The sequence below is a fragment of the Schistocerca americana genome, chromosome 1, assembly GCF_021461395.2.
Source record: "Schistocerca americana isolate TAMUIC-IGC-003095 chromosome 1, iqSchAmer2.1, whole genome shotgun sequence".
NCBI lineage: Eukaryota > Metazoa > Arthropoda > Insecta > Orthoptera > Acrididae > Schistocerca > Schistocerca americana.
In genome coordinates this window covers 259203999-259227439 of record NC_060119.1, presented here as the reverse complement: position 1 = coordinate 259227439, position 23441 = coordinate 259203999, and the positions used below count along the sequence as shown (strand labels likewise).

Here is a 23441-nt window from a genome sequence, read left to right as displayed (position 1 = left end):
ATCCTGGACCAGCAGCTGCAGTTTTTCCAAATGTGAGCGATATCCATTCAAATTCCACTGCAACACAAAAGTCCCTATGGAAGCCATTGGTTAGCGATTCTGGTTCTTTTATTTCTCCCTCGGCGGCGGTGATTTACCGGGGAGGTCAGGGGGAACGTTAGCCGTTTCCGTGCAGTCTGGAAGTCCGTATCCTCAAGAGCATAGTTGCCATCAGAAAGTGAGAGAGCTCGTCGATCTGAAGGTTTACTTACCGCTTTCTTGGACTTAGAACTACTTTTCGAAGGACGATTTTCTTTACTGACAGGAGGAGGCGGCTGCTTGGGTTGCGGGGATGGCTTAGTTGGCTTCTGTTGTTGGGGGAGTGGTATGTGGCTTAGCTGGTTGGGGGCTTCCGAACGACGTCAGTTGCAAGTTAAGCGTTTCCCCCACAGGTAGATCGACAGGTGAATGTGCACGTACTGGAATCTGTGGTCTGAGTTTGTGTGGAGGCATCACGCTTAGCTATTGGTGTCCTAAGGGCTGATGCAAAAGAAGTAGCAAAAACCGGTGGTTGTATGGCTTTATAAGCCTTTTTAACTTCACCGTAGGGTATGCATACCTTTACTTTCAACTCTAGAATTTTCTTTTCCTCATTGTAAACCCCACACTTTCTGCTCCACACCGGATGATCCCCATAGCAGTTTACACATTACGGAGGAGTTTACAAGAAGTGCCTCACTCGTGAGCGGAGTCTCCACAATTGCCACATATAGCCTTCCCGTTACATCCCATAGTGGTATGGCCAAATCTTTGACATTTATAGCATCGCATGGGATTAGGCACAAACGGGCGAACCTTAAGGCGGATATAGCCTGCAAGGATATGTTCCGGTAATTCCGGAGTACTAAACGTTAGAATAAACGTTGCCGATATTTTCAATTTTCCATTGACTCTCCTCATATAATTCTCCACCTCCGTGACGTCCACATTCTTCCACTCTTCCCGTAACTCCTCGGGGTCCACCTCCATTATATCGGAGCAGGTAACCACGCCATTACTATAGTTAAGGGTGTTATGCAATTCAGCCGAGATTGGATAGTCACCTAAGGCCGTACATCCCAGAAGCTTAGATATTTGGTTGGAATCAGCAGTTTCAACTAAAAGCGTTCCATTACGAAGTCGTTTGCACTTTTCAGAGACCCAGCAATACCTTCCAGTGCCTTGTGAATATAGAAAAGGGATAATTTCTCAAAGCTTCCCCCCTTTCGCTTGACTAAAATGAAAGTGTTATGGCACACCAATGCCCTGATACTATTATTCTAAGGCTTCTTTACGGGAGGACTGACCAACCGAGCTCTCTTTGAGGAGTGGGTGTAGGTGATGCCTGACGGTACACCCATTCCATCAGGAGAAGCAGTTTCATGAGACAGTTCTATAGGGATCCCACGAGATGCTAGGGAAACAACCGTCGACCCAGGCAGAGCCTTGCATGCCTGAGGAAGCCTGATACAACTGGGGGAGGGGGGGGGGGGGGGGGGGGCGGCAGGTGCCCCAGAGGTTGCCCGCTAAAGACTTTTTTACCTAAACAGCCATTCACCTCCTCAGCATGTAGCACACCTTGAGGTTGAGGGGTGTTTTACAGAGGTTTGTACCTTCCTCGCGGTCCAGGCGGTGAAGCCAAGACCCCCGTTCTACGAAACACACAACATTCCACCGCTGCCTCCTACGGTGGTCCTTAAAGTATGACCAGAGCTTACGGTGACAGAGGACTAGTGGCGCTTAGCAGTCCCCAGCTCAGGAACCCCGGGGTCGCTAAGCCTGTACTCAGCAAACGAATGCTGAGCCCTTGAGGGGGAAAAGCAAGGTAGCAGTATATAGAAGTTGCTACATCCATTATTGCCCATGCATCTGAAACATGAGTAATAAAGAAAAGAGATATAAGTAGATTACAGGAATTTGAAATGAAGTTCTTCAGAAATGGGATAGGAGTAACAAGGGAAGGCAGAACAAAGAATGAAAAAGTGAAGAAAATAGTGAAAAAAGTTATCTTAGAGCAGGATGGGCACTTAAAGAGAATGTAAAACAAGAGGATTCCCAAGAAGATACGCGAAATGAGAATGCGAAGGAAACGAGAAAGAGACGATTAATCCATTGATGACTAAAAGGTGTGGAGGAGTGTGTGAAAAATCTGACGAGGACTTGAACAGAGTGTACACAGAAAGACAGTGGGAAAACAGGACTAGATGGCGAAGCTTATGTGTTAAACAGGGTATTCTACAGGGTGATTGTAATTAAAGTTAAACTCTCAAACCGCTGTAGAAATAACAGCACTGGTTAGAATGACGCCAAATTGCAACGGAATATATCGGAGAAAGAGGGAAAACGTTTGGTAGAAGGAAAAAATAGTGTGAAAATTGATCAATAGATGGCGCTGTAAGTGTCAGAATACGTAAATTAAAACACCTTTCATGTGCACTACCCATTGAAGTTGGTATGAACACTCCGGGTACACGACTTTTCCTCCTTTCGCGTCTGCGACGTTCGCCGTGACTGTCTCATTGCAGGATGGCGCTCTGCTTGTAAAGCTGTATTACAAGAATGATAACTGTGCACACGTCGCTCTGCAGAAGTTCCGGGCACTGAAGGGTTTGGACAAAGGCGTCGGTCCGATGACTGCTGTGGCTCTGGAGAAAATGATTCGGAAATTCGAAAAGACGGGTTCTATTGGTGTGCAACCTGGTAGAGGGAGGAAACGAATTGATTCGAAGTCAGAGGAAGCAGTGGCCACAGAAATACAGGAGGAGACGAGTGGTGGTGTGCAAACGTCTAGTGCACGGAGAATTTCCCGAACATTTGACATACCCGAGAGCACGGTACCTAAAATCCTACGAAGCATCCTCCTTTGCTATCCATTCAAAATTACCCACCTACACGAGTATAGACACCATTTGTTTATATTTCATTCAAGCCTCAAGAGCATATTTCCTGCTGATCTGTTTTGTTGCATAGTAAGAGTCCATGGGCATTGTACGTAAGCGTTCCCAAAGTAGCACACCTGCTTGCAAAATGACGGGTAATGTACAAATGAATGGACTGCTTTCTTTTTGGAAACGATTTCTACCGGACGCTGAGCTAGACTAGTGTGAAATCTACTGTAGGACTTGAAATAAAACTAAAATAAAAGGGAACACTCATATTTTATTTAGATCATCTAGGAGAGTGAAAAGGTGACTGTGATTGTCTTACGTATTACGTGTTAGTAAGCGTACTAGAACCTGCTACTGTTTCGTTCATTGGTGGCTAACCTCGGATCTCTCGATGTGGTCCAGTACAGTTTGAGGACTGAATTCGGGCGTCACGACGAATTTCATCCCGGTGTCGATACTCCAGAGCGTGAACAGCGTTCCAGTAATCCAGGAGAATCCAGTTGTGGACAACAAGATGTCGTCGTCTCCGAACAGTGCATCGCTTCGCCTGAAATCACAGACGACGACTGCTAAGTGCCGAATTGAGCTACTTCAACTTTTTCCAACTGCTGCAATATAAAAATTTCGTTTTCGGTCTTTGTGAAAGTTATTACCTGTAAAGCAAACATAAAAAAGATGTAAATATATTATACCAAAGGACAGCAGCCTTCTATTTACCATTTCACTGAAGATAATAATACTAAATGAAATTCACATGAGCCATTATCGACTTCGAAACATCAGTCCATAATATTCAGATCTGTTGAACAGATACTGTAGTGCAGATATGTCTAGCCATAAAGTAAGTGAAACAAATTAAGATGAAAACTAATACCATTATAGTGAGACATTTTACAAGAAATTTCAACTCACATGAGAGTAAAAAATGGTTACGAAATGCGATGGGTTACCAACCTTCGATTACCTGGGTCACTGCACGTGGAAGCACATTGCACCCAGTTCAACTTATCAGTCAACATTGTATCTGACGTCATTGATTGTATCCAGTTTGAATGGTTCTGAACCACTTTACTAGCAGCTAAACTAGTCTCATGTCTTGAGTCCCATAGTCAATAAAAACAGAATATCTACATTATATATTCCATTACATTATACTGTTTTTTGAAATACAAGATTCGTCTGAGTAATTCAGTGAGTGGCCTGATATCTGGATTTACGAAAAGTTTAAACATTTCAAGGCATATGCACTTGCAGAGTCATGTAAAAGGAAGGACAGGTATATGCACTTGTAGAGGCATATCAAGAAGACCAAACCACCATGTAAGACGTGAAGCAAGATTTTGTGCTTCATATAGTCGTATGTAGTGAGTGCAAATCGTTATAGTACTCTTATGGTACGAGCGAAACATTTTATATGGAAGTAGATGTTTTAGCATGGGCCTACTTTGTAACAAATGCTAATAGAGGAAAAAATTGACAACTGTATCCAGTTACAAACGATTTTATGAAAACTGTTCGACATATTTTAAGGTTTCAAAATCCACCTTGAAGTACAACTGGTCTACGTTTGCATCTGTGTTGGTGATCATCTGAGTGATATTACTGTGTATTACGACAGAGCACTGTTGTTTATCGTTAACTGCACCAAGATAAACAAAAATCACACTTACAACTTCCATTCTTTCGCAATATTTCGGAAAATATTTTATAATAATTGTGAAAAAAGGCGTCTCACTCACAGGCGAATTTGGTATAAGTTTATGGAACAGAAGCTATAACGAAAAAAAAGCCAACAGTTAGTATTATGAGTAGAAAGCAAAATGATAATGATTCACCACGTCAGATGAACCATCAACAAACTTAATGAAAAAGTATGTAATGCGGTTGTGACATATAATGATGTAAAATTACCGAATGTTTGTGAGATTAGATTTTAATTGTGCTTAACTGCTAAAAAATTGTCAAAAAATATGATCAGCATAAGATCTGTTAACAGTTTGTGCAGCCTAAGCACACTGGACAGTATCTTCCGATTTCAATAACACGTAATCGAAGATCCATCCTCAGCGCAAACCACAGCACTAGGACGAGACGTGATGCTGGAACTTGACTTATAGAAGAATTCACGAGAACCGGGTTCAAACAACTGTCTAATACGGATTTGGGCTTGATTTGATCTCGTTAAATCACTTGAGACAAATTTCAAAATGAGAACTTCTAACATTGCAGCGCGTCAGCAATCGTGAATAATTAAATGATTGTAAAGAATCCAAATGTTCAAAATGTTCAAATGTGTGTGAAATCTTATGGGACTTAACTGCTAAAGTCATCAGTCCCTAAGGTTACACACTACTTAACCTAAATTATCCTAAGGACAAACACACTCACTCATGCCCGAGGGAGGACTCGAACCTCCGCCGGGACCAGCCGCACAGTCCATGACTGCAGCGCCCTAGACTGCTCGGCTAATCCTGCGCGGCATAAAGAATCCACCTCGATTGCAAATAGAAACCGGAGGTTGACCTAGGTTTCGGCACGGATAACCACGCCTTCTTCGGAACACACTAAAACTACAAAATGCCTAAAGAGGCATGGTCCATTGCAATCGAGGCGGATTCCTTATAATCATTAAATTTCAAAACGGGTCCCTTGAAAAGCACACCACTGATTATTTGCCCCATCCTTCCTCAGGACGAGCTTAGGGCTTGCATCTGATGTCTTCACCGGCGATGAGTCGTTTCATTTGAATTTTCCTTACTATTTAAGAGTAGCGCACTTAACCATCTCTTCATCACTGAATGTTTGCACAGCTGTTGTGTCAAATTTCGGTAGACATCCAACCATCTCGTAATACCCTGACCAGTCTGGGAAGAAATATTCACTAAGAGTTTACAACAATTTTAAGGATGTTGTAAAATTGTTCTTCTGGAACAAGTAAATTAAGATATTTTGCTTTTATGTTTAGTTTTCTTTGGCTTGTGATAAAATTTAGCGAACTATTTGGACTCACAATTCTATCTTATAATTAGAATAACAGAATAAATTAAAATAGTGTCTTTAAATTAGTTATGATACCTAGCTTAATTACTCTACTTCATTTCACCACTGTAGTATTGAGAGAACTGTGTGACAAGTTTACTAAGACCACTATCAAGTTTTAAAACGCTAAATACATTCGCCTTACGCTAGTAAGCGCATCGATAAGGCCAAGTTGAGGCGAGGTGTGCGGATGATCTTGGGATGCCCCGTGGTACCAGAACTGAGCAGAGCGACGGCGGGGGCCGTGTTGTCCGCCTGCAGCCCCTGGGCGCTCCGCATCAGCAGCTGCTGAGCGTCAGCTACCGACTCAGCAGACCCCAGCACCTGCAGCGGGCAGTCTGCCGTTTTGGCATCCGATGCGGACTCGGCGGACTCTGGTTGGCACAGCACTGCTGCGGGCTTCAGCTCGTGTAGCACTCGGCGCAGGCTATCTGCAGTGACAAAATGACCACCATGCTTTTTATTTCCACAAACCTGCATCATCACTTTACACTGCTCCATGCATTTACAAGACCAGGGTTTTTATAACTTAACGTGACCCAAATAACCATGTGTCTTTTTAACCCACCCATCTAAAAAATGTGAGGAAACTGTAAAACCTAACTATACTAAATTAAGAAAATTTAATTAACCTACAAAATGTTGCCTACACAAATTAAAAAGCGACGTCATATTTACTGATGCCAACAAAATTGTTTATTTTATTAATATTATGCTTTAACTTTTCTTGAGATGTAAGAAATTTAGTTAGATACCATTTGCAGTTCGTGAAAAAAAGAAACTTTATAATGTTATGTGAGCCTCACTGCCCTTTTCTTAACTAATTTGTGCCTAATTTTATTCTGGGAAGCTCAGAAATGTATGTAAATACCAACTGAAGCGCAGTTGGACAGCAAGAAACTCTTTAGCGCGCAATCCCCGCAACGATAGTAGTTGTGAATCTTTGAGTACGGACTCTAAAAGAAATTCGTTTATTAAAAAAAAAAAGAAAAGAAGACTGTTAATCTGTATTTTGTGGAAAGAGGACGTGTTGTTACGCCGTGGCTCAGACCCTATTGTTACATGTAATGATAATTGCTGTTGTAGTGATAAAACTGAGTAAAATTTGTGTAAGAGTTGCCAAACATTTATGTATACAAATTTTCTGGGAGAGAAGAGTAGAAATATCTTGCTTTGGAAAAGGAGGTGAACTTCATTGTCGTCGCCGGCTATCAATCAACAGAACTGTAAGTGTACAAAGTTCACTTAAATACAGGAAAAAAATGCATTCCCTATTCTATTTTTCATTCAGTATGTAACAACTTCTCATAATTTGTTAATTAGAGTAATCGGGTTATGATCTTGTACAATAGTATGGTGCTGAACTGCACTGACGTATTTTGATATAGCAGAACGTGTAGTTTGAACGAAGTTGTGTGCCAAGCAATCTCCTTTTCCCACGAAAAGCAGATTACTGTTTCATTGTATTTACTTACAATAGTGGTCCCTTAGACGAAAACTTGGGCTCAAAGCTGTCGGCAATACGGCCAAGTAACCAACAGAGTCGTACTTTAAATCTTCAAGAACAATAACTTCCTCCAAATCATAATACATCACCAACTAATGCAGAAGCTGATCATTTAAGGAGGCAGCAACCAAAGTTCAGGTACCAGTTACGACTTAAAGTCTCAATCAAAATCAATCTCTCTCTCTCTCCAAACACATATATACATATTCATATTATTAAGATAAAAGTCATTTTATAACTTTAACTTAATGAAGATTCCCTGAGTGGATGCAGTGCTTGCAGGGCAATAAATGATGCACTAATAAAATAGTTGTAAGAATGAGTTAGTGGTTTGATAAATTTATCACAGTAATTTAAACTGAACTCTTTAATCGTCAATAAGAAAATTTTCAAAAAAGACAATGGAAAACGAAAAAACCATTTTGCCTACTGGCTTTTTCCTTCCTTTTTAATCCCACAATTTCTCTCAACCCTGTCCAAGAGACAGAAAGTAACCGTGATAACAGAAATCATCATTTCAAAGGACGAAATTAAAATATGTAAATCATGAAGACACACTCCTGAGGAACTGACGGATACTCGTTGCAGGGAATAGATGCAGTAGAATACCTGATTATTACTTCAGTACACACGTGAGCTGCACGTATTGTTGACAACCGCAGCACTGAAACAGACCGACGCACATTGCCCTCACTGTACGCCCTGTGACCATATCACAAAACGTCACTTCAGAATATCGACAACACATGGAGCAATAAAAGTGAACCGACAGTTATTAACAGACAAAACTACTGTAAAATTGTACGTCAATTATTACTTTACACGCTACCAAATTCATGATATGCTGAAATATTAGAAAGTTCGGATAGTTGTGTACCAAAACAACTTATTCTCTAACTGAAAGATTTGTTTATTGATTCACCATATGGGAACATAAAATAACAGCTGCATTATGTATAAATGTCGATAAATAATATTACATAAAGTAGAATACTATACACCACAATATAAATAAGAGCACCATCTGTTATGGGTTCGTCAGAGCTCCACATCCAAGGACTGCAGTCACTTCAATACAGAGGGAGTCGCATTGACAATATCTCTTAAAGGACCAGTGACTTCCTTAAAGAGCGTCCCTAGGCAACGTGCTCACGGTTTGGTCACCGAAACCTTAGTCGGAATCGGTCGACACACAAGAAACTGTGGTAAGTTACAATGCCAAGGACAAATCTTGACCTATCCACTATCTTTGGATCACTTGAGGAAAGCTCGAAAACATTTTTGGAGAAACGAACATCATCCCATAAAAATTACCATTGGTACTGAAAAAAGGATACGAAATCCATCAATAATCCCAGACGGAAGGTTAAGAAAGCTAACTAGACATAAATTCACTGGAGGTGGAGAGCAGTGCGCACTGGATTCCTCCAAAAATGGAAAATATTTGAAGACCTTTATATGGTTAACTGTAAAACGCCCTCAAAACTTTATTATGATGAAGGACAATGGCAAAGATTAATGGGAAACTTATACACACAACGTTTAACATTCAGCTTGTGAACTGTTGGGAAGGATTAGTATCAAATCAACTCTGTGTATGTTGAAATTCCTGCTTAGCTGGAGCGTTAAATGTTGATAGTCTTATAGTTCTTGTAAGCCAGTTACTTGAAAAAATCGGATTCTGTAAACTTGAATTCTCTCCTTAGAACATTAATATCAATCCTACTTATCTCTGTAGCTAGCAATCAATATGCAGGGTGGTCCATTGATAGTGACTGGGCCAAATATCTCACCAAATAAACTCGTCTAGCTTGAAGGGTAAAACCAGATGGTGCTATGGTTGGCCAGCTAGATGGCACTGCCATAGGTCAAACGAATATCAACTGCGTTTGTTTTTTAAATAGGGGCCCCCATTTTTATTACCTATTCGTGTAGTACGTAAAGAAATATGAATGTTTTGGTTGGACCACTTTTTTCGCTTTATGATAGATGGCGCTGTAATAGTCACAAGCTTATAAGTACCTGGTATCACGTAGCATTCCGCCAGTGCGGACGGTATTTGCTTCGTGATACATTACCCGTGTTAAAATGGACCGTTTATCAATTACGGAAAAGGTCGATATCATGGTGATGTATGGCTAATGTGATCAAAATGCCCAACGGGCGTGTGCTATGTATGCTGCTCGGTATCCTGGACGACACCATCCAAGTGCACGGACCGTTCGCCGGATAGTTACGTTATTTAAGGAAACAGGTAGCGTTCAGCCACATGTGAAACGTCAACCATGACCTGCAACAAATGATGATGCTCAAGTAAGTGTTTTAGATGCTGTCGCGGCTAATCCGCACATCCGTAACAGACAAATAGCGCGAGAATCGGGAATCTCAAAAACGTCGGTGTTGTGAATGCTACATCAACATCGATTGCACTCGTACCATATTTCTATGCACCAGGAATTGCATGGCGATGACTTTGAACGTCATGTACAGTTCTGCAACTGGGCACAAGAGAAATTACGGGACGATGACAGATTTTTTACACGTGTTCTATTTAGCTACGCAGCATCATTCACCAATAGCGGTAATGTAAACCATCATAATATGCACTGTTCGGCAACGGAAAATCCATGATGGCTGCGACAAGTGGAACATGACGGACCTTGACGGGTTAAATTATGGTGCGGCGTTATGGGAGGAAGGGTATTTGGCCCCATTTTATCGATGGCAATCTAAATGGTCCAATGTATGCTGGTTTCCTACGTAATGTTCTACCGATGTTACTACAAAATGTTTCACTGCATGACAGAATGGCGATGCACTTCGAAAATGATGGATGTCCGGCACATAGCTCGTGTGCAGTTGAAGCGGTATTGAATAGCATATTTCATGACAGGTGGATTGGTCATCGAAGAACCATACTATGGCCCGCACGTTCACCGGATCTGACGTCCCCGGGTTTCTTTCTGTGGGAAAAGTTGAAGGGTATTTGCTGCCGTGATCCACCGACAACGCCTGACAACATGCGTCAGCGCATTGTCAACGCATGTTCGAACATTACGGCAGGCGAACTACATGTATCACATTGGAACAACCGAAATAAAATGTTCAAATGTACCTACGTTCTGTATTTTAATTTAAAAAACCTACCTGTTTCCAACTGTACATCTAAAATTGTGAGCCGTGTGTTTGTGACTATTACAGCGCCATCTATCACATAGCGAGAAAAGTGGTCAAACTAAAACATTCATATTTCTTTACGTACTACAAGAATATGTAATAAAAAGGGGAAGGGGGGGTCCCTATTTAAAAAGAACGCAGTTGATATCCGTTTGACCTATGGCAGCGCCATCTAGCGGGCCAACCATAGCGCCATCTGGTTTCCCCCTTCAAGCGAAACGAGTTTCGTTCTTTGTAGTTTTTTCGTTTGACGCTTATTTAGCGAGATATGTGGCCCGGTCACGATCAATGGACCACCCCGTGTAAGACACTATAATGGATTTCCAGTATGCTGGATTAATTGCAGGACACCAACTTTTGTTAACCAGTTCGATATAGAAACAGCAAATAGTGCAAGAACTGATAGTGAAGTCTGGAACTTTAGCTGTTTCTACACTGTCCAGCCAAATTAATGCGACCACCTGTCAAAAATATGGACGTCCACATATCATATTTCATAACACAGACCGCAGCGAGATGTGCAGGAAGAGAGTCGGTGAGGTTCGGGGGGGTTGCGACAGGGACGTGGGGTCAGGGCGACTACAGTTCACTCGTGATCAGCTGTGATGGGTTTAATGAGTGAAGATCGATAGTGCAAAGAGCCCGATCGAGGTGGTCCCTCAGATTCTCGTTTTGGTTTAAATCTGGGAATCTGTTAGCTTGTACGGTAGACTCATCCTGGTGCTCTTCAAACCACGCACATACACCACGAGCTGTGCGATAGGTTGCATTGCCCTGCTGATAGATGCCACCGTGCTGAGGAAAGACAAACTGCATGTAGGAGTGATCATGCTTCCCAAGGATAGACGCGTACTTATATTGGTCCTTTGCTCCATCCAGAATGACGAGATAGCCAAGGAAATGCCACGAAAACATTGTCCAGTCCAGACGATGGTTGTAGGGTGTATGCTTTGGACGTTTCACAGCGGTGCAGCAGAAAACGTAATTCAATTGAAACGGCCACCTGTCGCCACTCTGTAGATTCCAGTTTCGATAATGGCGTGCAAATTCCAGCCAATGAACAGCAGTCAGTACGGCTGCATGAACCAAGCGGCTGCTGCAGAGGCCCATACACAGCAACTTACGATGAATGGTCGTTAAAGAGACTCTGTTGGTAGCAAGGTCAGTCGCTCAACAGTTGCATGTCTACTCACTCGTACAAATCTTCGAAGCCGATGTTCACCCCTATCATCTATGGCCCGTGGTGCACCACAGTTGCTTCAGCTCCACTTTTGGATAGCGCCATTTTGCCAAGCGCGGTATTGTTTAACCATGGTGGCATGCAAACAGTTTACAAACGTAGCCGTTTGGGAAATGCTTCCAATCATGGCCCGAAAGCCAATGATTATGCCCTTTTGAAATCAAATAAAACACTCCGTTTCCACATTACGACAACGATTGCACTCTTATCCGCGTTCCCCGAACTCGATTTGTATGCCACCCACTGCTCTTGCTGGCACCTGCCACCTAAGATTAGTTGTCGCCCGTTGACATCGAACATAGGCGGCAATTACGTTAATGCGACAGTACCGTGTATATTGAACTGAATCCCTGTAAGAGCTACAGAACTGGTCATCTCACTGCAGGTGTAAGAAAAAAATGTACCTGAAGCTGCATGCATCATCTCAATGCAATCATACCCTAGACAGGTCGACAGTATTGAAATATGGAATAATGTCACACGGTCTTTTGTAGGATACCCGCAGAAAGGAACTATCTTGCTTGGACATCCTCATGACCAGAAAGTGAATCAAGTTACCGTATTTTTTATCGAGATGGACTGTCCAACATGTCTGCAGGTAATGGTATACCACACGCTGCGTTGTAAGATTTGTCGTACGTTCTCATCGACAGAGACTTGACTAGTGCTCGCCTTTCTTTGGTAATCGATCCCAACCCCCACAGGATTTACTAAGTTCATTGAACGCATTTCCATCTCAACCGGTCTCTGACAGAAACGTTTAGAAGAGAACTACATACACCAGACATTCGTATTCAAGTATCTGGCAAAACAGCATTGTTGACAACGCCACAAAACCTGCACACCTTCAACGCACAAAAAAGTGGGCAGTAGCTGATTGGAGTGGTGTAGTGTCGACCGACGTGTCGGGGGTTTGCCTCTTTGCGAATGATGAAAGGCGGTGCGTGCATTGCTGTCTTAGCGAGGCCCCATCCAGTGGTGTGTGTAGGGTGTTTCAGGGGTCTTTCGCATCATGACCAGTTCTCTTCACTGTTTACCTAAAGCCGGATGTTTATTTCATTATTGTCATGGAACAGGGTTCAGAAATGGTTCAAATGGCTCTGAGCGCTATGGGACTTAACTTCTGAGGTCATCAGTCCCCTAGAACTTAGAACTACTTAAACCTAACTAACCTAAGGACATCACACACATCCACACCCGAGGCAGGATTCGAACCTGCGACCGTCGAGGTCACGCGGTTCCATACTGTAGCGCCTAGAACCGCTGGGCCACACCGGCCGGCCAGGGAATGGGGGTTCCTCTTTCTACCACATCTTCATGATGAGCACGCCCTGGTTCTTCAGAAGTGAGCTGGCCGCTGTGGCCGAGCGGTTCTAGGCGCTTCAATCCGGAAACGCGCTGCTGCCACGGTCGTAGGTTCGAATCCTGTCTCGGGCATGGATATGTGTGATGTACTTAGGTTAGTTAGATTTAAGTAGTTCTAGGTCTGGGGAACTGATGACCTCAGATGTTAAGTTCCATAGTGCTCAGAAGTGACTGCATCTGTGTTCACAGCGTGGAGCGAATTCGATGCTCGTTTCATAAGCACCTTATGGAACCTGGACCGTCTCGCTTAATCACTCGATCCTAATTTCTTTGGAACAGTGGGCGAAATGTGATAAACAACGTGGTCGTAGTTGGGTACCTGTAACGTATCCTATTAGTAACAGCTGAAGGCTGGATCAACTTGTGGACTGTCATCCATGCCGATTTGAGGCCATTGTCGAGTCTGGAGGTGTTATTGGGCGGTATTTGCGTGACGCCACCTGGAGACGGTAAACTTTTTGTCCGGTGTTCTTATTTACTAAGGATGCAACAGACTCCGTCAGAATCATAACAGAGAGGCAGGTGTCCGTACCATGAGGCAGGGCTGCATTGACGACGGCGCAGACGGCCCCAGAGCAGAGCGCGGCCAGCAGGGCCGGCGCGAAGAGCGCGGAGCGGCCGACGCAGACGGCCACGGTGTCCCCCTCCCGCAGGCCGGGCACCGCCCTCCGCAGGGCCGATAGCTCCGCCGCCGCCTGCCGCAGAATCCAGTCCGCCCGCCATTCCTGGCCTAACACCACCTGCACCACACGACACACACGTAGTCACAATCAGCAGGAAATAGATACTATTACCGTATGGGAGGGACAACGTGATCGTGCAGAACCTGTACTAAGGTTTAAGCATGGTAGTAGACTGGTTAACACGCTTGGCTCACACGTTCCGGAGGACGTAACTTCAAATGTCCATCTAAATTGCGAGGAACTCTTAAAGTTTACTAAATGAAACAAACTTTATTGTCATTCTACAACGTTAATCTTTAGTTTTGCATATTTGGAGCCCTCTGCCACTAGAGGGTTCTTAATAGTAGCGTGTAGCATGATGACGTGTAAGGTAACTACGTCGGCGAGTGAGGAACAGCCTGCTGTAGTCGAGTTTCCACCCCGTAGCATTCATCCACACATCGAGAAGCCTCTCCTTCAGCATGACAGTGCCACACCTCATGGTTGCGCTGCGACACTCCTTGGATTCACTGTCATCGGTCCCATTTTCATCTGTTTTCATATGCTAAACAACACCTTCGACGACTTCACTTAGTGACGAAGCGGTGCAAACAGAGGCGAGGATGTGGCTCCGTCAATGAAGTGAAACATTCTACGTACAATGACGATTGGAAAAAAAAACTGATCTGTCGTTAGGAGAAATCTGTTCGTTGCCAGGGTGACTATGTTGAGAAATCAATTACTAGACACGAAGAATAAAGATTGAGAATGTTAATAAAGTTTGTTTTATTTAAAAACCTTTAGCAGTTTTCACATGAAAAATTCGTTAGTGTTACTTTTCAGTGCACCGTCGTACATTTTCTATGGTTTCCTTTAATCGTTTAGGGTGCATTTAGAGATGGTACCTTCGACAAGGGTGAGGCCGATATCCTTTCCCAACCTGCTCTCAAGTCGAATTTTGTTCTCACTCCCTGCTCATCTCGTCACTGACGGCACGTTACACACTAATATTTCTTTGCACAGAAGATTTTTCATTCAGTTTAAAATAAACTGGTAAACTCTTGATTCTTCAAAAAATTTAACCCTGATGTATAAAACAATTTCAAAATTTTATAGCTTTACAAATGGGTTAGTGTGTTAAATATTTGACGTTAAGCACGTAAGCGAGAAAAAATTTGGACAAGATTTGAAAGTAAGCTTAACGTTTGTTGGAAAGTGCCAAGTGTTCTGGTTGTGAAATACTGGATGAAACACTCCGATTAATTTGCGATTAATTTTCACCAAAGCCAGTTTGTCAAGAATCTCAATGTTTATGAACGTTTTCATACTTGTTTGGTCAGCTCTGAAGAATACCATGTGAGGGACCCAGGTTCAATTCCTGGCTGGGTCGGAAAATTTCTCCTCTTTAGGTTTGGGTATCGTGCTATCTTCGTCATCATTTGATTCTCATCACGAGCAAGTCACCGAAGAGGCGACAACCAAAGAAGACTTGCACCAGGCTATCGGTCTAACGAACGGGAGGCCCTAGTCACCCGACATCTCGTTTCCTGAACTATGTTCCCCACAACGACTTAACTTTGCAGGTACACTCAGTCATGTATGTAGATACTGTATCCAAAGTTAGTTACTAATTGCGTTTGTAGTAAATAAGTAATAAATGATAATGTCCTTTCTCATGCTGAAGTCTTACTGCATGAACAGCGAAAGTGTTGTAAGCGATCAACTTTTTTCCTTTCATCATTCTGCAGGGGACGTCAGCGAGAAAATGTTTTTTAAAGGTTTGAAATTATGTATAAGGATAGCTGGAAGTCGCTAAGTGCTCTCATTCTTAAGTACTGGATAAATGAAGTTCGCTGCCTCAAGACAAACACACAGTTTGTAACCGTAGTACTTGTCTTATCGAGTTAGTTTTGACACAAGAGTATACCTCTTAAAGAGTAGATTATGACAGCATTTTAAGCTTTTCAATTCGGTTGGTGATTATTCGAAATACTGAAAATCAAAAGTCATTGCATAGGCAACCTGCAACTGATATTTGGCTACGTGTTCTGGACTAATAATCTCTTAGTAGTATAGTTACTTCTACATATTCCTAATTTTCACAAGTAATCGGCGAGTCCATCTGTAGTGGGCTCCAGAAATAGGGTAAACTGAAGTGGATCCTTGGTGACTGTAATCAGTCTCAACGATCCTTCAAGAACGGTGCTAGGTGCCCTACCCATTGGCCATAACCTGGCAACTGTGTCTTTGAATAGGGATGCCTGCACCCCTCAAGCTTACTGCCAATCTTTCCATCATCATTTGTGGTCACAGAGCAACATTTTTATGGCTGAAAAATTATTTGTTTCCTTTTGCAAGTTGGTATCTTGTTTTGTATTAAATATAACTGATTAAAACTGGTGTTTTGCGATGGATGTATATAGAGTTTAATGTCTCGTTTACGCTGCTTAGGGTGAAGAAAAAAAAACAGACTTCAAGAACTCACAAATAGGCTGCTTCTTTCAACTATTACCAAACAGGACTCCAAACATAATGTCGATATTTGAAGGCTCCATCATGACCAACATTTTTTTCCTTCCTTTTTATGTTCTTATTGACAAATTAGGACCACCTAACAACCTTATCTCCACTACTTTGTTATTGTTTCCTATTTTTCCGGTACTCCTTCGTCTTCAACTCATGATGTCTTTTCTACAGTAAAATTGTAGGTTGTTCGAACAATGAAATGAGAGAAGTAAGTAGTACCCAGATTCAAAGGCTATAAGCAAACCTCAAACTTAGTTCTAGAATACGTATTTACATTAAATGAAACGTTTCTGATCAGCTACTGCGTCACCTACCTCTTTCTGCAACCTGTTCTTGGATGTAGTTTACAACAAACAGGAAAGAAAACAAACAGCTCTTCCATAAATAACAAAACAACACAATATTCTGATTCCTGTTCACTTATTTAGTAACGTGGGAGGATTCCCAAAAAATACTGGAAAGATGAATAAATTCTTGAGTGTCTCACATCATGAAACCAACTCAAGACAAACCTGCTATAATGAAGCCTCAAGATTGAGAAGGCAAATCAGTCTTGATAGTAGGCATAAGAAGTGTATGACATAGAACATATTTAGAAATGGAAATACGATATCCTACATACATGAATCTTAAATGAGTTGCTGCAGTCATAGCTTTGACAGGCCATTATTGACTTTAGAACATACTGATAAAGATGGTGTCTGGTTTCAAAAACTATGAATTCATCTTACGGTGATTTGCTGAAAAGCATCTAAATAATCTCCACAAACATCAATATCTTCTTTTTTTCCTCTGCAGGTTCTTTCCATCTTGTTCTAAATAAATCAATTAATCAAATTCAAGGGCTAAATAAGAATGTTTTCTGGATAAATGACATGTAAAATGGACGAACGAAGCATTAACGGGTCAACGTTTTCAAAATACCACGGAACTGCGTGTATTTTAGCTCAATAATTTACAACTTAATAATAATAATTAAACTATTCGTCATCAGTATGGCTAGTGAAAGAAGTAAATTTTGGCTTTCGTTTTACATGTTTGAAGATGTCACACAAACTTGAATTGGATGAGGGTAGAGTACGGTAGTGAAGTGTTCTCAATTTACTTTGAAAATCCACCCAGGAATTTGTCCTTACACCTTTTGCTAAAATACTGGAAATCTAAATCTCAGCACATGTAAACAGTAGGTTATTGTGTCTTCACTATCAGAAGTTAATGAAATGAATTAACTTGTTATTAATAAATTCCATACCATATATTCGGGCAAAGTGATGGCCCACAGAAGAGAGACTTCCTCTTGTGATCGCCCCAACATTCAGTATCACAGTTTCTAGTACTCAGCATCTGGCTGAGCATTTGTGATATTTGAAGGGAAGTAGAGACCCAATGGCTAACTGACGCTGTGGCTCAACAGGAATGGTTCCCACGGTGATTAATGTATCCAAATAAATATACGGTTTTCACTTGTCACACATGACTTTGAGCTCAGTACGAACTATCATCAATATGAAATAACAAATTTAATGGCCGAAAAAGTTAATCTTATAGAGCTTTATTTGATCAAGGCGAAGTGGGGAAGAAATGAAAGATGGAAAGGAGAAGTTTACGTTACAACTTTGCACTGATCACTAGTGACAGCATCACCTCTGGAGGACTCGTAGATGAGAAATTCCACTTTTGCAGGGTACTTCAGAGACCTCAATAGATATGATTTGAGAAACTAAAGGACGGGGATGTGGACCAGGTTCTTTTTTTTTTAAAAAAAAAAAAGAAAAGAAAAGAAACGACGTCAGTATCTTAACCTTTTGGAGGACTACTTCTAAGTTCATGCTGGTGGCTATAAACTCACCATTCCTGAAAGGGTTCTGACGGTCCCGATAATTTCATATACGATGTAGCAGTTTCCTGAAACACATACACTGTAAATGCTGGATTTACCAGGGCTATTCGTTTATTAAGGCCCAATCGGCCATGAAAATCCTATGAAGCTTTGCACAGATGTGTTGGACAGTGTTTCCAGTATCCCCGTCGATCACTTCACGTCTCTTTGTTCAGTTCTGAGCACACAATGAGCACGCAAAGATGTCTAGAAAATAATGTAGCCCGTCAAACATGAGTGACTGCTGAAAGATTTCACCTGATTTCATGCGGACCCAAATAACGTAGCTAACATGCATTTCCTTTTTCATGACAATTCTCGGCTGCATACTATAGATACATTGAAGACGTCCTACAGCGTTTTCGATGGGGAGTGTTTGATAACCCACCATACAACCTTGACTTGGGTCCTCAGATTTTCATCTCTTTACTCACATGAATCGCTGGCTATGAATACAACCTTTTGGTAGACCAACGTGAAGAATTAGCGTAAAGCACAGGTGGCAGCCTTCTGTGACAGGGATGTTGGAAAACTGATACAATGCTAAGACTGAGTCAAGCTGCGACTATGTAGAGAAGTAGCTGCAAGGTGTAGCTAACTATTGCAAATAAAAAACTTTTGTTTTTCACTGTGGTTTCTGCTTCGCGACAAATTGGCCCTTAGTAAATGAACAGCCCTTTCAGACGTGCGCGTGTGGTTCGTCCGCGGACCGACCTGCAGGACGCGGTCCCCGTGGGCGGCCAGCTTCTGCACGAGGTAGGGCGCCAGGGGCAGCTCGGCCCGCGCCACCTCCTCCTCCGTCAGCGGCGGACCGCTCAGCACGTACCGGCTATCCTGCTCGCCGCTGCCTGGCGTGGCCATGGTGGACTACTGGCGACAGCGCAACGCTCACCCTACTGGCTGCAGTTGTCGTCTTATCTCGTGCAGTGCACACATGCATTGATAACGCAAGTGAGCTAGGATTAATTGCTGCAGGGGCCAATTTTCTCGAGTTTCTGCGCTGTCGTGAGTGGAAAAGAAAAGAAAGAAATGAAATCACGTTGCCAGCTGTGTGAGCTGAATACGAAGATACACTACTGGCCATTAAAATTGCTACACTAACAAGAAATGCAAATGATAAATGGGTATTCATTGGACAAATATATTATACTAGAACTGACATGTGATTACATTTTCACGCAATCTGGGTGCATAGATGAGAAATCAGTACCCAGAACCACCACCTCTGGCCGTAACAACGGCGTTGATACGCCTGGGCATTGAGTCAAACAGAGCTTGGATGGCGTGTAAAGGTACAGCTGCCCTTGCAGATTCCAAACGATACCACAGTTCATCAAGAGTAGTGACTGGCGTATTGTGACGAGACAGTTGCTCGGCCACCATTGACCAGACGTTCTCAATTGGTGAGATATCTGGAGAATGTGCTGGCCAAGGCAGCAGTCGAACATTTTCGGTATCCAGAAATGCTCGTACAGGACCTGCAACATGCGGTCGTGCATTATCCTGCTGAAATGTAGGGTTTCGCAGGGATCGAATGAATGGTAGACCCACGGATCGTGACACATCTGAAGTGTAACGTCCACTGTTCAAAGTGCCGTCAACGCGAACAAGAGGTGACCGAGACGTGTAACCAGTGGCATCCCATACCATCATGCCGGGTGATATGCCACTATGGCGATGACGAATACACGCTTCCAATGTGCGTACACTGCGATGTCGCCGAATGCGGATGCGACCATCATGATACTGTATACAGAAACTGGATTCATCCGAAAAAATGACGTTTCGGCATTCGTGCACCCAGGTTCGTCGTTGAGTACACCATCGTAGGCACTCCTGTCTGTGATGCAGCGTCAAGGGTAACCGCAGCCATGATCTCCGAGCTGATAGTCCATACTGCTGCAAACGTAGTCGAGCTGTTCTTGCAGATTGTTGTTGTCTTGCAAACGCCCCCATCTGTTGACTCAGGGATCGAAACGTGGCTGCACGATCCGTTACAGTCATGCGGATTAGATGCCTGTCATCTCGACTGCTAGTGATACGAGGCTGTTGGGATCCGGCACGGCGTTCCGTATCACCCTCCTGAACCCACAGATTCCATACTCTGCTAACAGTCATTGAATATCGAGCAACGCCAACAGCAATGTCGCGATACGATAAACCGCAATCGCCATAGGCTACAATCCGACCTTTATCAAAGTCGGAAACGTGATGGTACGCATTTCTCCTCCGTACACGAGGCACCACAACTACGTTTCACCAGGCAACGCCGGTCAACTGCTGTTTGTGTATGAGAAATCGGTTGGAAACTTTCCTCATGTCAGCACGTTGTAGGTCTCGCCACCGGCGCCAGCATTGTGTGAATGCTCTGAAAAGGTAATCATTTGCATATCACCGCGTCTTCTTCCTGTCCGTTAAATTTCGCGTCCTTTACACGTCAGTTTCGTGGTGTAGCAAATTTAATGGCCAGTAGTGTAAAGATGTTTGTGATGTGACAATAATGCGACAGTCATCATCAATGGTTTAAGACACAATGGAATAACAGACATTGGCTGTGAGTCTGCACTGATTTGTCAGTGGGGAAAGTTTGAAAATTCGGGATTCGAACCTGGGTCTCCTGATTACCAGGAAGATGCGCTGACCACCGCGGAATGTAGTGGCCCTCGCCCACTATTATCACTTCCTGCATTTCGCCTCTTCCGTAAAAGGTCAGGCCTAGTGTGCATCCACACCGAAGAGATCAATGGCTGTCCTCGCCTCAAATATGTGTGTGTGTGTGTGTGTGTGTGTGTGTGTGTGTGTGTGTGTGCGTGTGTGCGTGTAGTGTTATATGTGGTGCATATATATATATATATATATATATATATATATATATATATATATATATAGTCATTTTTCCTTACATGTTTTAAATTCTTTTAAGTGTGCACCGTCTATGCAACAAATTGAAGGCAGTTTGTTTGTTGCAATACGCGTTTCACACATTCGGTTGATGTACTATGCTGCTATGTTACATTTTGTCTTGCATTTCTATTGTTTCTTAGGTTAAAATCAACTTTTGGAGCACTAAGTTCGTAATGTGAACTTATCGTTCGGTATTACTTACGATTTCCAGTGCTGTTAACTCATGTGTGCGGTGCTGGAGATGTATTCGCTAGTTTCCATACTCAAGCTGGCCGATTTATGGCGCTCTTTCACCCACATTTCCCACATTGCATATCTCACTTGCACACAACCAGTACCAAGTGACTGACTTGTTTTGTAATACAAATGCTGTAGCCTAACTGTTAGTAGAGCGAAGTACCATCAGTCATGCGGGAACTGCACAACTGCCGCCTTTAGTCACCTAGGAGATGTGTGATATCTGTTGATGCGAAGAACACGATATGTGACATAGCGAAAAATGATGTCAAATCCGTTGTAACTGAAAACAGCGTACTTTCGAGCATTGGCGACTGAATAAAGGTAGCCTGGGGAGGGAGAATGGCGGAGTGGGGAGCACAGTATAAAATCGTGACCTTTGGTATAAATGATTTTTTCAGTTTAGAGGCGTCTCTTGCAACAACAATTAAATTTTGTAGGTTGCAAAAGGTCGGTTGCGTCTTGGCCTTATCGCCATACTGTGCATGATACTAGTTGCATTGTAGAGTAACCAGTACGCTCCCCACTACCCCAGAATCAAATTTTAAGTGTCTTTTTAACTTTGTAGGCCATATGTCAGCACGATAATGGGTCTGCTCATTTACATAGTTTATTCGTGAAATCAAGGGAAGTGGTCACGCTATCTGTAACTTAATGGAATTGTCGAGGTCTAAGAAATTTAACATTTATTCTAGTGCAGATTACAAACGCTAAATACCATTCTTAGTATTGTAACCTACGAACTCCCTGTTTATCTCACAAGGAAACACCAGGCTTAAACAATACAGCTTACAGTCATTCATGCGTCGGAGAGCGGATGGCACATGCCTAAAGGTTCGTTATATGACTCAGTTACTCACACATTTCCATAGACATAACTACTCTGATCACTTTGCAAGTAAATGTTTACATCCAGGAGTGACACTAGTACACTACTGTCAGTCGGTTGATTATGGTGAGGGGGAGGGGGGGGGGACGTAAGTGCCCTCTCTTATTTCAAGTCACCCCTCCCCACCCACCCGCGCTTATGCCTTCAATGAGATGTCATCATATTTTGATAACGTATTTCTGAACTGCTTCTGCAAGCACACCATCCTAAACTATGCTTGGTCAATGGAGAAAAGTATCAGGCTTGTTCATAATAAATAAATAAGTTGCTGCGCTATTTCATACAGTTTCTGAGCACATTGCACAAATTTACGATCTCTTCTACAGTAAGTAAGCATTACCCACTGCACTACTGTCGAACAGTGAACTCGGCCACAACTGAGGTTGAAATGAACCAATGAACATTGACGTATTGTAAAAACAATTGCAACGTCATAAATCAGTTAAACTGATTTTTTTTCTAAGTGGGTAGAAGTGTATGTTCCAACTAACAGGAAAATCACCAACAAGGCAACTATAATTTTTCAGTTTAATTGTCCGTCTTGATCGCTATGATATCTTTATTTTTTTAAAAAAAATAGATCTTAACGCGTTTCGATCACAGTCATCATCAGAATCTGTCAAATGAACGGAACAAATGAGAAGTAATGTAAATGGAATGAAGACGTACCACATTTAAAATCTCAATACAGCGCATATCATCAGTTAAACGTACTCTTTGGACCGTAACTAGCGTTGTTCAGTGGGGCACCTGGACTTATCTGACAGATTCTGATGATAGATGTGTCCGAAATGCGTTCAGATGTCCATTTTTTTAAAAAAATACCAGCGATCAAGACGGACAACTAACATTGACTACTGGTAGAGATCGCGTACTCGTATGATGATTTTATGTCATTTATAGACAAAACTATAATTTTCCCATAGTCATTGACGGGCCACTACTTAAAATACTAAAATAAGAGAGAATATTCTGTTGATAGTTGCGATGTTTCTATTATAAATAAGTTTGTCGTCGACTACTATCGTAAAAATTATATTACTAGACACACCGACACGTGTTTGTAACCACTGTATATGAATAAACAGTGACAGCCTAAATCTCAGTTTC

The 23441-nt window shown here is 42.4% G+C and overlaps 1 protein-coding gene across 1 annotated transcript in view; it reads right to left on the bottom strand.

Moving 5' to 3' along the window:
• LOC124624343 (acetyl-coenzyme A synthetase 1-like) overlaps nt 1-19162 on the bottom strand; it is a 33441-nt gene extending 14279 nt beyond the window's left edge. Inside the window, exons 1-4 of the mRNA XM_047149104.1 lie at nt 19016-19162; nt 13767-13974; nt 6091-6376; nt 3285-3453 (exon numbers count right to left, since the gene is read on the bottom strand). Of these exons, the coding sequence (XP_047005060.1) occupies nt 3285-3453; nt 6091-6376; nt 13767-13974; nt 19016-19162 (810 nt within the window). The remainder of the gene's footprint in view (nt 1-3284; nt 3454-6090; nt 6377-13766; nt 13975-19015) is intronic.
• Nucleotides 19163-23441: the final 4279 nt, after the last annotated feature.